This window comes from Bufo gargarizans, chromosome 1, assembly GCF_014858855.1.
Source record: "Bufo gargarizans isolate SCDJY-AF-19 chromosome 1, ASM1485885v1, whole genome shotgun sequence".
In the NCBI taxonomy this organism is placed as follows: domain Eukaryota; kingdom Metazoa; phylum Chordata; class Amphibia; order Anura; family Bufonidae; genus Bufo; species Bufo gargarizans.
Window position 1 is genome coordinate 433206868 of NC_058080.1, and position 16386 is coordinate 433223253.

Sequence of the window (16386 nt, forward strand, 5' to 3'; positions counted from 1 at the left end):
GAGACTCGCTGATAAACCAGGCACAGCGCCTTGTAGGGCTATCTCTGCTGCATGTAGTGGTACCATAGACCAGGATAGGACATGTTCTATAATTTGGGAAAACTGATTAAAAAAAACAATAAAAAAATGCAGATGTGGGGATGTAAAAATGAATGGGTCAGTACATGGATTAATAATATGGTGTACATAAAGGGCCTTACAGTCCTAGGTACCGTGAACCTCTTGGGGACGCGGCCTACAGTGTATCGGACTTTAGGAAGCAGGTTCCCCCCCGCCCCCACATCACCATTTATTTTTCTGTTGGTATAATCATATGAGTACCTTTTGTTGTATTTTTAAATTGCACTAATTTGGGGCGCACCTAAAATATATATAATATAATATATATATATATATATATATATATATATATATATATATATATATATATTTTTTTTTTATTTTTTTTTTTTTTAAGGTGGCAGCATGTAAAAACACAGCAAATTTTGCCATTGTTTTCTGCACTTTTCTATTGGCATTCACCATGCAGTATGTGGTAACTTTATTTTGTCAGTCGGCACAACAATACTAAATGTATATAGTTTTTTTTTTCTATTTGTAGAATAAAAGCTTTTTTTTAAAAAAAAAATTGTCACTCAGTTCCCCTTTCGTTTTCCATGTACGGAGCTGTGTGAGGGCTTGTTTTTTTGCTGGAAGAGGGTGAGTTGTCATTGGTGCTGTTCTGGGGTACATATGACTTTTGGATCACTTTTTATTGGACTTATTGGTAGGTGGGGTGAGCAAAAACCCCCCCAGCAATGTTGGTATTTTATTTTTTATGATGCTCACCCGATGGGGTGATAGAGGGAGCACTCTCTCTAACCACTTAGATGCCACATTCAGCATTAGAGTGGGATGCCAGCTGTGTAATAGTCGCCATCTGCAGAACACAGGAGTCCGCTCTCACTGCGGCATAATAGCACACCACCTCCATTACGGTGCTTGACTTTTCAGAGCGCTTACTCTAGTATATGTAATATCCTCTATATTCACAGGAGATGCCTGTTCAGCTGTCATGTCCAGAATAACTAATCCTTTTCTTCATTGCAGACTTTGAAGCAAGTTTCATCAGGCTGTTGGATAAAATAACCAATGGGTCCAGAATCGAGATCAATGAAACTGGTGAGTGTTTGGTAACCCGTGCTAAGGGTCACGTATACGCTATTGATGAGGCTACCTGCGCTGCTTGCAGCATGTGTACACGTGCGTATGAGGAGTCTACCTGTGCAGCTCGCAGCACGTGTACACGTGCAAATTAGGAGGCTACCGGCGCTGCTCGCAGCATGTGTACACATTCAGATGAGGCTACCTGTGCAGCTCGCAGCACGTGTACACGTGCGTCTGAGGAGTCTACCGGCGCAGCACGTGTACACGTGCGTCTGAGGAGTCTACCGGCGCAGCACGTGTACACGTGCGTCTGAGGAGTCTACCGGCGCAGCACGTGTACACGTGCGTCTGAGGAGTCTACCGGCGCAGCACGTGTACACGTGCGTCTGAGGAGTCTACCGGCGCAGCTCGCAGCACGTGTACAATCATGCAGTTTGTTGTTCTTTTAGCTTTTTGTTCTGTATTCTTTTATATTGTTGTAAACCCTGGCCTTGAACCAGGAACGCCAGTATGTTTCTGCAGTCTTTCCCCACCCCAATTTGTCCTTCCAAATGGCTTATACTGGAGCTGGTAACCACACCCAGAATTCCTCAGTCTCAGTGCTTGTTACAGAGCCAATGGGAAGACCTTGTGTTCCCTCTGTGAATTTGGCTTGATGTATGTGTTTCCGTCTAGCTTTGTATGACTATGATGAAGCTGGAAACATTGCGGAGTACATGGGATTGGCATGATTAAATAGACCATATACAGTACTGTGCAGGAGTTGGAGGAAAGTCTCTAGATTTGACCCGCCGTTGGCATTTCATTGGACTGTATATATGTTGCGATAGCATATTTCAAGGGCCTTGGTCAGTGTCTGGCCACTGGGGCTCATGACCATGAAGGTGCTCTAAAAGGCACTGTAGCGAAGGTTGAGGTCCCCTTTTATATAGTTTTGATAAATGTGGCTCATTATTGGCAGTGTAGGGTAATTGGGGCAGGGTTTTTAATTATGTTTTTACTTCCAGCGCAAAACCTTTTGGCAGCACTTTAAATTCATATATTCCCCTTTCGGCACGTGATCCTAGCCTGGCTACAACCCGCAATGTACTTTGAACATGCTCAGTCAGGCATCCTCGGGCACTGAGCAATTGCAGTGGTAACTGGGTTAGGATCACATGCCAAATGTACGACATGTGGTCCCGGAAGTGCCTGCATCCTATGTAGATCTGAGGGGCACAGCGCTGGCCGGGTAAGGAAATTCTCATAATCTATAATGGGATTACTCACATCTGGAGCAAAACATGGATAACCCCTTTAAGATTCCAGTATATGAGCTGCCTGCATCACAGCTAATGGGGCGATCCGGACGCTACCGCTATATGCCGGCTGCAAGTTTCACAGATGCGGAAACTGGGGGGTCAAAGCTCAACCTCATTCACTTTCGGTAGTTGCAAAGCAGGCAGCGCTACCCTGCGATCTCTGCCAGCCTAAATATATTGCTGTTACTTGATGAAGAAGAAAATGACAGACATATTGGGGCAGATTTACTAATCCTGTTTAAAGGGGTTCTGCACTTTGTTTTAACTGATGATCTATCCTCTGAATAGATCGACATCTGATCAGCAGGGGTCCGACTCCTGGGACCCCCGCCGATTAGCCTTATGAGAAGGCAGCGGCGCCCCATTAGCGCTGTGGCCTTCTCACTGTTTACCACCGGCACACTGACGTCACGACTAGTATAAACTAGCGTGGACGGGGCTAAGCTCTGTTCACTTGAATGGAGCTTAGCCCCACCCAGGCCAGTTTATACTAGTCGTGACATCACTGGGCCAACGGTTAACAGTGAGAAGGCCGCGGCGCTACTGGAGCGCTGCTGCCTTCTCAAACAGCTGAGGGGCCGGGCCCGCTGATCAGAAGCTGATGATCTATCCAGAGGATAGATCATCAGTTAAAACAAAGTGCAGAACCCCTTTAAATTTTTTTGCTGATGCCGGATGATAAATCTGGCGCAGGACTAGATGGTCTAGTCTCAGTTTCGACCACCTATTAGTTGGCTTCCTTCACGACAGAACGTTGGCAGAAAGTGGCAGATCATAAGCCATTACCTTCCCCGTGAAGTCACTCTCCTCACACAGAAGATTATTCTTCTTGGCGCACTTTCACTTTAGCTCTAAAATGAGTCACAGCTAGTTTTAAAGGAAATGTTATCTGCCTGTTAAAATCAGCTACTAACACATCTCCTTTTTTAATCTGTATTTATTTTCTGATTGATTTATTTTTAATTTTTTTTAAATTCCTGATTATTGGGGCGGCCACCTTGGCTGAGCTGTTCTTAACAGCATTAAGAAAATTGCTTTATGGCAGCCCCATGGGCCATAGTCACATTGGACAGGAGGGGACCTCAGTGACTTCTATGGGAGAGTCTTCTAGACATGCTCTGTGACCTGTGCAGAGGTCATTGTACAAGGAAAGAATAGATGAGCTCTGACAATCACTTATTGTGAATGGCGGGTCCTTTCTTATCTATACACAGAGGTGTAAAAGAAGTTGCAAGTCTGCAGTTTGCAACTTTTTGAATGTCACAGTGCACGTAGCGTTTGTACTCCACACTCTCCTCTTTCTGTCAAGGGGGCATGGTGTGGCACATGTCAGCACATTTACGCCACTTACTGGCATAAATGTTGACTGAAATTAACAAATAGGTGTACTATGTATGACTATCGCTGTTCAGGCAGGGATAGGTGTAAGTGTTTATGGGCCATCTACTACATACCGTAGATAGTATCGGCCCACATCCACTGTTTACTAGCCCCGGGGTAACAGTAAGGACGCTTACACTGGAGGTATCGCAACACTTTGGGCCATAGTGCAACTTGACAAATTTGTTTTACTGTAATTGGGGATCTTCAATTTAGTTTACCATGTGGCCCCTCTTGACCACACACTCCCTGCCCTTAAACCTTATACACCTTTTTATTATGATGGGAACATTATTATTTTAATGACATTTCATTTCATTTTTATTTTATTTTTAAGTGGGAACTGGACTAGATCTCAGTCTAGGTGCACATACTGCCAAAGGAAGCTCCTAATTAGTGACTAGGCCTGAGCCTAATCATAAATTAAGCACATGCTTCGGCACCAGTGGGATACGAAATACCAGAGAAACACTGGTCTTTGATAAATGACCCCCAATATGTTTTTTTTTTTTTCATTTTGGTAGTACACCATGTAAACATTCACAGTGCAGGTGGAAAAAGTATGTGAACCATTGGATTTAATAAGTGGTTGAACCTCCTTTGGCAGCAATAACTTCAACCAAACGTTTCCTGTAGTTGCAGATCAGACGTGCACAACGGTCAGGAGTAATTCTTGACCATTCCTCTTTACAGAACTGTTTCAGTTCAGCAATATTCTTGGTATGTCTGGTGTGAATCGCTTTCTTGAGGTCATGCCCCAGCATCTCAAGAGGGTTGAGGTCAGAACTCTGGGTCACTCCAGAAGGCGTATTTTCTTCTGTTTAGGACATTCTGTTAATTTACTTCTATGCTTTGGGTCGTTGTCCTGTTGCAACACCCATCTTCTGTTGAGCTTCAGCTGGTGGACAGATGGCCTTAAGTTCTCCTGCAAAATGTCTTGATAAGCTTGGGAATTAATTTTTCCTTCGATGATGGCAATCCATCCAGGCCCTGACTCAGAAAAGCAGCCCCAAACCATGATGCCCCCCCACCATAATACTTCACAGTTGGGATGAGGTTTTGATGTTGGTGTTCTGTGCCTCTTTTTCTCCACACAGTGTTGTGTGTTTCTTCCAAACAACTCAACTTTGGTTTCATCTGTCCACAGAATATTTTGCCAGTACTGCTGTGGAACATCCAGGTGCTCTTGTGCAAACTGTAAATGTGCAGCAATGTGTTTTTTTTTTTTGTTTTTTTTTGGGATAGCGGTGGCTTCCTCTGTGGTATCCTCCCATGAAATCCATTCTTTAGTGTTTTACGTATCGCAGATTCGCTAACAGGGATGTTAGCACATGCCAGAGACTTTTGTAAGTCTTTAGCTGACACTCTAGGATTCTTCTTCACCTCATTGAGCAGTCTGGGCTGTGTTCTTGCAGTCATCTTTACAGGATGGCCACTCCTAGGGAGAGTAGCAGCCATGCTGAACTTTCTCCATTTATAGACAACTTGTCTTACCATGGACTGATGAACAGCAAGGCTTTTAGAGATACTTTTATAACCCTTTCCAGCTTTATGCAAGTCAACAATTCTTAATCTTGGGTCTTCTGAGAGCTCTTTTGTGTGAGGCATCATTCACATCAGGCAATGCTTCTTGTGAAAAGCAAACCCAGAACGTGTGTGTGTGTGTTATTATTTTTTTTAAATAGGGCGGGGCAGCTGTAACCAACACCTCCAATCTCATCTCATTGATTGGACTCCAATTGTCTGACACCTCACTTCAATTAGCTCTTGGAGATGTCATTAGTCTAGGGGTTCGCATACTTTTTCCACCTGCACTGTGAATGTTTACATGGGGTGTTCAATAAAAACATAACATTTAATTCTTTGTGTGTTATTAGTTTAAGCAGACTGTGATTGTCTATTGTTGTCTTAGATGAAGATCAGATCACATTTTATGACCAATTTGTACAGAAATCCGTATCATTCCAAAGGGTTCACATACTTTTTCTTGCAACTGTAAAAATCTGAATATTCACATATAGACTGTTAATGTAATAAAAAGATTGATGGACTTGTCCTTTTAACCTTAGAAGTAATATAATTGTAAAGTGTGACTAAGGGCTCTTTCACACTTGCGTTGTCCGGATACGGCGTGTACTCTATTTGCCGGAATTACACGCCGGATCCGGAAAAACGCAAGTGAACTGAAAGCATTTGAAGACGTCTTCAAAATGCGTTCAGTGTTACTATGGCAGCCAGGACGCTATTAAAGTCCTGGTTGCCATAGTAGGAGCGGGGAGCGGTATACTTAGTCCGTGCGGCTCCCGGGGCGCTCCAGAATGACGTCAGAGCGCCCCATGCGCATGGATGACGTGCCATGCGCGTGGGGCACCCTGCCGTCACTCTGAAGCGCCCCGGGAGCCGCACGGATGGTAAGTATACTGCTCCCCCGCTCCCCACTACACTTTACCATGGCTGCCAGGACTTTAGCGTCCCGGCAGCCATGGTAACCATTCAGAAAAAGCTAAACGTCGGATCCGGCAATGCGCCGAAACGACGTTTAGCTTAAGGCCGGATCCGGATTAATGCCTTTCAATGGGCATTAATTCCGAGTCCGGCCTTGCGGCAAGTGTTCAGGATTTTGGGCCGGAGCAAAAAGCGCAGCATGCTGCGGTATTTTGTCCGGCCAAAAAACGTTCCGGTCCTGAACTGAAGACATCCTGATGCATCCTGAACGGATTTCTCTCCATTTAGAATGCATTAGGATAAAACTGATCAGGATTCTTCCGGCATAGAGCCCCGACGACGGAACTCTATGCCGGAAGAAAAGAACGCAAGTGTGAAAGAGCCCTAAGGAGGTCAGGAAGACTTGTCATGGGGCTTGCGACTACCAAGGGTTGATTTAGGCTACTTTCACACCTGCGTTTAGGTGCGGATCCGTCTGGTATCTGCACAGACGGATCCGCACATACAATGCAACCGCTTAGATCCGTTCAGAACGGATCCGTTTGCATTACCATGAACAAAAAAAAAAAGTTTTTTTTTTTTTTGTTTATGATAGTGCAAACGGATCCATTTTGACTTTACATTGAAAGTCAATGGGGGACGGATCCGTTTGAAAATTGAGCCATAATGTGTCAACTTCAAACGGATCCGTCCCCATTTACTTACATTGTAAGTCTGGACGGATCCGTTTGCCTCCGCACGGCCAGGCGGACACCCGAACGCTGCAAGCAGCGTTCAGGTGTCTGCCTGCTGAGCGGAGGACAAACGGTGCCAGACTGAGGCATTCTGAGCGGATCCGCATCCACTCAGAATGCATTACCCTGCTTTCATACCTGAGCGTTTCTCAAACGCGCGTTTTTGTCGCGCGTTTTTATGCGCGTTTTTTGTAATAGTAAACGCGCGTTTGTGTGATTGACTGCAGTGTCCTATGGCCACAAACGCGCGTCAAAACGCCCCAAAGAAGCTCAAGTACTTGATTATGCGTCGGGCGTTTTACAGCGCGATCGTACGCGCTGTAAAACGCCCAGGTGAGAACCATTCCCATAGGGAAGCATTGGTTTTCATGTGTTGAGCGTTTTACAGCGCGTTTGAACGCGCTGTAAAACGCTCAGGTGTGAACTTAGGGTTAGGGCTGGACGGATCCGTTCGGGCCGCTTGTGAGAGCCTTCAAACGGAACTCGCAAGCGGAGCCCCGAAGGCAAGTGTGAAAGTAGCCTTACTCTGCTCACTCAAGTGCACCCCAGAACGCACTTCCACAATTTATTGAATTCTACAGGCCAATAGATACCCTAACAACGCCTTGCTTGCAAGCGGACACAGTTAGGCCTCATGCACACGACCGTTCCTTTTTTTTCACAGTCGGAAAAAACGTGTGCCTTCAGCAATTTGCGGCCCGTTGTAGACCTGCCTATTCTTGTCCGCGGAACAGACAAGAATAGGACATTTTATATTTTTTTTTTGCGGGGCCACGCAACGGAGCAACGGATGCGGACCGCACATGGAGTGCTGTCCGCATCTTTTGCGGCCCCATTGAAGTAAATGGGTCCGCACCCGAGCTGCAAAAACTGCAGCTCTGATGCGGACCCGAACGGTCGTGTGCATGAGGCCTAACACAAGCTGCATTCTCTCTGAAACCGAGCTTGTTTGTTTAGGGCAGCAAGGCAAACCATTAAAGTATTAGGCTTTTATGTGCAAAAAGGTACAGTATTTGGTTTGAAAAAGTACAGACGTACATACATGTGCCAAAATAGTTATTGAAATAAAAAGGAGAAAATGCAGAAAGTCTGATGCTTGGCGTGTTGCTATCAGTCCTTTGCCGTTCCTGGGGACAGAGAGAGAACATGCACACAATCAAATCAGATTGGATCCTCAACTTGTGCCAACCAGAATGTCCCCGGTCACTTATGTTTATGCCCCCCCTCAGCAGAAGGGGCAGGTTGAGAGGGAACCCCCGCCATTCTGGCCCAGCCCTCATGGAAGCACATCTTTTTTTCTTGCTCACTCCACCTCCCCATCCAGCTGGCCAATATAAAATATGAGCAAAAATATGATTTTCAAGCCCGTACCACAGGCAGTTCAGGTGCAGACAGACTTTTATAATACATGTTTAATCCAAATATGAAATATGTAGGTTTCCCAGACAGAGGTCCTTATTACATAGGGATGCATGCAGTCAGGTATGGGGTGTTTGGGCTCCCTATCCACAATGTACTGATGACTATGAAAGTACTTAACATGTAGATCTTAACAGGAATGCCCTACAGCTTATATCCCTCTATGTAGTCTAACAGCCCCTAGACCACATGATGCAAAGGGGCCGCAGTGGCGGGAGCTTCATCAACCATTATGAAAATCTGGCTTGATTCACCACCAGATGCTAATTGGATAACAGAATGTATATCCTGCTACAAACCGTAAGGCCTCTATTATCTTTACTATTATACAGTGCTACATATGACCTACTCACAAAATCACATAACTGATGTATGCTACAAGGCAGACCGTCTAGATTATTAAATTAATTCCAATTTATCAGGGCAAGACTTCCTAGCGCTGCAGGGTGGCCCCTCGAGCGCGCCCTTAGTCGCTGCAGCTCTTGAAGCGCTTTGAGTCCGACAGGAGAAAAGCGCTATACAAATGTTAGGATTAATATTATGATAGAACAAAAGCTCCATTGTCCAAAAATGTGTTCCACACCTGTGTCCTGCGGAGTAAACTGTAGCCATGTGATGGGAAGCTTCAGAGCTGTAATCCATTATTGACACAGCAGATCAAGTGACTTCTGACTAAGCTGCCAGCAGCATGAGATGGCTGAGTTAACGCTTCTGAGTATCCCCCAAGGATTCACCCAGACAGCAATTCTAACATGTTGTCAGATGTTACCATGAGACATTGTGATAACGTAGGAACTGATTTAATAACTCGGTCAGTGATTGATTTTGTAAAAACATTATCAGGAGGTTTCTTGGATTTGGCAGCATTACAGTGCAAAGTACAAGCTCAGGGCCGGCCTGTTAGTGTTCAGTTATATAGAGCTTTTTTTTTTTTTTTTTTGGTCTAGTCAGTGTGGCGTTTGCAGTATATTTAATGTTTTCTAAGGTCAACCCACCCATGCCACCAAAACAGCTTTGCCCATTAAGGCATGGACTCCGCAGTACCTCTGAAGGTGTGGTATCTAGATGTTAGCAGAAGATCCAGGATAGGGGGATAAGTATCTGGTCACTGGGGGACAAATTGTTGGTATTCCGTCAACTGGGGTCCCCAGAAGTCAGAACGCTGTACTCTATCTCCAACAGTCCAATTGAGAGTTAACAGAGCATGCACGGCCTGCAGCCTCAGGGCTCATGCACACGACCGTTGGCGTTTTTTGGTTTGCAAAACACGGATAGCCAGGACTGTTCATTCCACAGTTTGCCAGCCCCTAATAGAACAGTCTTATACTTGTCTGTAATGCGGACAATAATGGGACATGTTCTGTTTCTTTTGCGGAACTGCCATGCAGACTTACGGACATGCATACGCGGAACGGACGCGGTCTAAAGATACGTTTCATATGAGGGCGCAGAATACCCGTTCTTGTAACTGGTGGAGCTTCCAGGAGTTGGAAGTCCATGGATCATGACTTGGCACAACCCCTTTAAGTCCTGTAAGTTTGGGGTGGTTCCTCCATGGATCCGACTTGTCTTTACAGCCTCTCCCACAAATGTTTAATCGGGTTGTGATCGGGGGAATTTGGAGGCAAGGTCAATATCTTCAACTCAACAAATGTTCCTGAAACCGTTGCTGAATAATTTTTACACTGTTGCAGGGGCATGGCTCCTAATAAGGTCACTGCCACTAAGGAATACTGTTGTGAAGGTATGCTTGGTCTTCAACAATGTTTAGGTAGGTCATGCATATATAAGTGGCATAACCATTAAAGGGGTTCGCCGCTATCTGTTACTAGCTTCCCATGTTCTAGAAACGGCGCATGCAAGCAGCTAATAAATGGCATTATTAAACCGTCTGCTCCAGTGGCTTAATGTGCCTAATTTATGTTTACATGCAGGTGTGCTCAACTGCCCCCCATTGCTACCCTCCCAGTTTTCCACTGATGGTGGCTCCTGTCCGTCAGCTGCACATATTTACTTAGTGTTCCCCTGTCCATCCCCTCTGTAAGTGACTGGAAGTACCTGAATGGATGGGACTCTCTTCCGCAGCCATTTTGGGAAGTAGGGGAGCAGACCTGCAAGTAAACATATAGCATATTAATCCATTAGACATCAGTGTTGGTTTAAAGAGGTCCTCTGGTTTTGGATCTACCCACTTTCTGGTATATACATATTTTTTGTAATTTTTTTATTTTAAGTTCACAGGTCCAGACCAAAGGGGTTGATGGCTTCAAGGCCAGACAATCCCTTTTTATAATGCTTACTACTAGCTGCAGGCATATGCTGTTTCCAGCGCCTGTGCGGCTGGTAATAGATAGTGGCCAACCCCTTTAATTCCAGAATCCAAGTCTACTCTGCAAATATTTGCCCAGAGAATGACCCTGCCTCTGACAGCTTGCTATTCCTATATTGCATCCTGGTGCCATGTGTTCCCCAAGTAAGTAGTGAACATGCCCCCGGCCGTCCACATGATTGTCACAAGGTAACTGTCGTTGGCTTCACCTCCCAGTGGTTTTAGGTTGGGTTTACACATTCAGGTTTCTTGATGCCACTTTTGAAGCCAAAGCCAAGAATGGATTGAACTCTGAGGACAAGAAAGACTAAGTCGTTTTACCAAATCCACTTATTGCTTTGCCTTCAAATACACGATCAAAGAACCGGATCCTGTGAACACAGAGCAGATATTCCTGTTACGTTCAGATCCTCTATCCACAGGGGGATAACCGGAATACCCCTTTAACAAACCTGTCTGCGATTGATACTAGACATATAAAAAGATATGAGAAGTAAAACAAACACTTTGGTCATTTACTAACCAGAAATACGCCTATATTAGGCGTACTACTGGCACAGATTGCGTCACGAAGGTTTTTTCACTGCAATCTATGACTTTTCCCTGCTCATGTCCGGTCTAATAAGTGTCATTCATCATTTTCTACGCCTGTTGGTTGATCCACTGCCAGCTATAGGGGCTTTTTTTTTCGATCTGATGGAATGTGACATCGGGGACAGTGCAACTGCAGGAAAATGACAAAAGTGCAATACTTTAGCCAGTAGATGCAGCTTTGCTCCTGAGGCTAGTGCCACACCTGCACGCACCAGTTTTTGGCTCCATTCAGACGTCCATGTGTGTTTTGCGGATCTGCAAAACACTGACACCAGCAATGCGCATTCCGCATTTTGCGGACAGCACATCGCCGGCACTTGATAGAAAATGCCTATTCTTGTCCGCAATTGCAGACAAGAATAGGACCTGTTCTATTTTTATCGGAATTGGGTACCTGGAAGTGCGGGTCTGCATTTCCGGATCTGGGCAGCACATCATGCGGCCCCATAGAAATGAATGGGTCTGCAATTCCGTTCCACAAAATGCGGAACAGAATTGCGGACGTGTGAATGGAAGCTGTGTCTGGCCAGAAATTGTCCAGATTATAGTCAATGGGCATCCGGCGATGACTGTAGTATCTGGACAGCCTGCCGGATAGCTTTCCCACAGGGGTGAAAGTAGCCTTACAAGATGGGTTGTCTCCAGCATACCAGTGCAGTCTGCCTTTAGTTCGTAGTTTCAAGTCACGTTGTGAAATATTGTGCAATCCTCTTCCTCCGTTTTGTGGTGGTTGTTTTTCTTTACACAGATATCATGCGTGTTCCTGCTTGTAGATTACAACATTAATCTCTGTACCTTTCAGAGCAGTTTCTAGAGGTCCCTGGATGGGGAAAAAACTATCTTAAGTATATCTTCATATATACATTTAACCCTTCAACTACTGCTGGCTTCACGCAGATGGCAACCAATCGCAGCACAGCTTTTATTTCTTACAGTAGTTTTTAAAAATGCAAGCTGCATTTTAATTGGTTGCTGTCAGCAACAAAGACTGTTTTCATATGTCTGACCAATTGAGGGACAATTGCTAAAAGGGTGTAAAAATTCTCGCTTTTCAAAGTGGCTACAAAAATGGAGGTGGCATGGCCTCGCATAGCCTGCCACATTTACTATCATTTTATGCCAGAAACTGAAAAATTCACAGTATGAAAGAATATATATAATTTGTAGGAATATAGAACTGTATATAACTGAATAATTCTCCTACTAAAACTTAGCTTTTATATCAATATTAACTTAAAATAAGTCCCACAATGAAGTATTAGATAACAGCATATATAAGATAGGCTTATGTGTTAAATAGACACTGGGTATACAAACATAGAGAATAACATTTTGGACTATATAGTCACCACTCACGGTTTGATGAAAATTTAAGGAGATGTATCCGGCCACAGCAGATGAACGTATTTGTGGTAAAAGGGTCCACCAAGACCCCAGTGGTAGGTGTTCACTGCAGATGTATTGAGGAAAAAACAGTAATGAAATCACTGGCTCTCCTTAGGCAGAGAGGGTGGGTAACTGGGAGAACAATATCCCTAGCCAGCTGGTAAGGCCCTGCCTAAAAGCAAAGAGGTCTCCCGCCTATATGCGGGAGAATCACTCCCAAGGGAGCGACCCCACTTATCGGTGGCTATCCCTGTTAGGGTCCATTCACACGTCACTATTTTTTACCTTTCCAGATAAACGTTCCTTTTTTTTTGCGGATCCGTTTTTCAGTACAACCTTCAGTTTTTTTTTTACTAAAGTGCTTCCAAATCCGTTCCGTGTTTCCGTGATTCCGTTTTTTGGGGGGTTTTTTTTCCAAAAGAAAAAAGAGGAGGAGGAATAGATGTTGCTTAGTTTTCTACAGTTATCTCACCGATCGTCATGTCTGAAGACTTGGATAATGTACCTGGATCATAGTGATCAATTGGTCCACTTCATATGCCATTTTGCAGGAGCAGAAGATGACCTGAACTTCTCTCACCACAGGCACTGAGGGCTGGACTTATTTTTTATTTCCTGTCAACTGATCAGTTAAAAAAAACTGATGACGTTTGGATGGTTTTGTGCATGTCATCAGTTTTTATGCGGATCCATTGACTGGAATGGACAACGGACCAGAAAAACTGACAGAAGGTAGAACAAGCTTCATTTTATTATTTTTTTCAGGATCCGCATACTCGAAAATAGGAAAACGGAACGGATTCAGTGATTCGGAAAGCACTATGATTGGTGTCCGCATTTTTGCTGAGGCAATTGAAATTAATGGATCCGAAAAAACGTTCAGATTTAAAACGGAACGGAAACGGAGTGTTATAACGGACGTGTGAATGGAGCCTTACTCTGACCCTAAAAACAATCTCCCAGTGTCGGCATAGAAAAATTAAAAAAATTATTAAATAATTATCCCAACGTGTTTTATCACCGGATTCATCAGGGGATGTCAAAAGAGAGATGCAAAAAATATGTAGAAGTATGGCACAATCGCCGTTAGCACAATCGCTCTTTTGGGATGATCCAACTGAATAATGCAGTCCAGAGTAATGTCTGGAACTGCTCCCCTAAACATACCCATTATGATTATTGAAAAGTATTATGTTTAGGGGAGCAGTTCCAGACATTACTCTGGACTGCATTATTCAGTTGGATCATCCCAAAAGAGCGATTGTGCCATACTTCTACATATTTTTTGCATTTCTCTTTTGACATCCCCTGATGAATCCGGTGATAATTTTTATCGGAGGAAACGCGTTGGGATAATTTTAATTTTTCTATGCTGACACTGGGAGATTGTTTTTAGGGTCAGAGTAACAGGCATAGCCACTGATAAGTGGGGTCGCTCCCTTGGGGGTGATTCTCCCGCATATAGGCGGGAGACCTCTCCGCTTTTAGGCAGGGCCTTACCAGCTGGCTAGGGATATTGTTCTCCGTTACCCACCCTCTCTGCCTAAGGAGAGCCAGTGATTTCATTACTGTTTTTTCCTCAGTACATCTGCAGTGAACACCTACCACTGGGGTCTTGGCGGACCCTTTTACCACAAATACATTCATCTGCTGTGGCCGGATAAATCTCCTTAAAGGGGTTGTCCAGGTTCAGAGCTGAACCTGGACAGCCCTCCATTTTCACCCAGGCAGCCACTCTGACATGAGCATCGGAGCAGTTCATGCTCCGATGCTCTTTTTTTTTGCCCTGCGCTAAATTGCACAGGGCAAAGGCATTTTTCTGAGTTCCGGTGACGTACCGGGCTCTCTATGGGGCTGACAGGAACCCCGGTGACGTCACCGGCACTGATGGGCGGGATTTGGCTCTGCCCTAGCCAGTAAAACGGCTAGGGCAGAGCTAAAGCCCGCCCCTCAGAGCCGGTGACGTCACCGAACACACTGCTGGGCGGAAGTTACCGCCCGGCAGTGTGTTATTGAAAACACAAGAGCCTGTGCCCTGCGCGATCTAGCGCAGGGCACTGGAGCACATCGGAGCATGAGACGCTCCGATGCTAGGCTCAGGGGGGCTGCCGGGGTGAAAATAAGGGTATGTCCGGGTTCAGCTCTGAACCTGGACAACCCCTTTAAATTTTCATCAAACTGTGAGTGGTGACTATATAGTCCAAAATTGTATTCTCTGTTTGTATACCCAGTGTCTATTTAACACATAAGCCTATCTTATATATGCTGTTATCTAATACTTCATTGTGGGACTTATTTTAAATTGATATTGATATAAAAGCTAAGTTTTAGTAGGATAATTATTCAGTGATATTATGCCATAAACTGGCGTAAATAATAGTTCAAACATACACCAGCTCATATCTAACTCCTTGGAAAGGCGCCAAATTTATTAAGAGACCCGTGCCTCTTAATAAATTTGGCACAATCTGCGCTGACATGCCTAATAAGAAAACTGGCGCTTGTAACAGGAAGATCATGTCTTATCTGTAATTACTGTGTTCATAAAATGTAGTAAACCATGAGATCATTGCCGGACCCCAAGCTCTAGAAATGTGAAAATTATGATTGTCACATGTAATGGATGATTGAATTCAGAATTATCAGGATGGTCTTCTGGTTGGAGCAGATGTTGCTCTGTGTAATCTTGGTTTAAGGGCAAGTTTATATGGTTGTCTAACGAGGAACAGGTTCTAACCATTTAACTGCACTCTAATATATGTAATATGTGGAACTATATTAAATTATTTTTGTAAACTCTCCGAATAGGTCATAAATTTCTGATTGGCATGGTCCGACACTCTGGACCTTCTCTTGGCTTTGCCTAGGCAAAGTGAAGACACATTTATTGTCACATGGCCTAGGCACAGCCCCATTGAAGTGAATGGAGCTCGGCTACAATACCAATCACAGCTCCGGAATATGTATAGCGCTATGCTTGGTGAGCTGAGAACTGTGAGCCCTGGAGATTTCTCACAGACACCCAAGACCCCACCAATCGGATACTGATGAGCTGTCCTCTGGAGAAGTCATCAGTATAAAACTCTTGGAAAACCCCTATAACTATCAAGTTAATATTTGATGTAATTGTTCTGAAAACCATGTCAATCTGTGTGGTTTAGTCTGCAGTGGCAGGGTGTGTTCATGGGGCCAAAAATACACATTTGGAAAAATCTGACTGGTTTCTGCAATCAAGGTATGGTTTTCACGGGTATTTCAATAATAACAACCACTGAATCATCATGTGTTTATCTTCATATCTTTAGCATTTAGCTTTTAATAACTTTAAAAAAAATTCTTTGCTTTTAGTTTTTGATATGTAAGTTCTAGTTTTCCATTGTTTGTTTTTAGTAGTCTGTCCTGTCCATAGGATTTTAGAAATTTACCGTATGTATTGGCATCTCTCTACCATTGTATATACCCAGCCTACTTTGTTTCTGCAGTAGAAAGCTGTACTAGTGAGATTCGCTCAGCACCAAACTCACTTTCTCAACATTGACAAATTTGAAATATCTTTTTAATTTTTTCCATATCCTCACGGTCTATGAAATGTTCACAACACCTGTTAAACATTTTTATAGATATATATATTTAGGGTCATTTATCAAACTGG

General features: G+C 44.1%; 1 protein-coding gene across 1 annotated transcript in view; it reads left to right on the forward strand.

Moving 5' to 3' along the window:
* Positions 1-16386, forward strand: part of RCL1 (RNA terminal phosphate cyclase like 1) — a 36081-nt gene that overhangs the window by 825 nt on the left and 18870 nt on the right. Inside the window, exon 2 of the mRNA XM_044272086.1 lies at positions 1090-1161. Coding sequence (XP_044128021.1) covers positions 1090-1161 — 72 coding nt within the window. The remainder of the gene's footprint in view (positions 1-1089; positions 1162-16386) is intronic.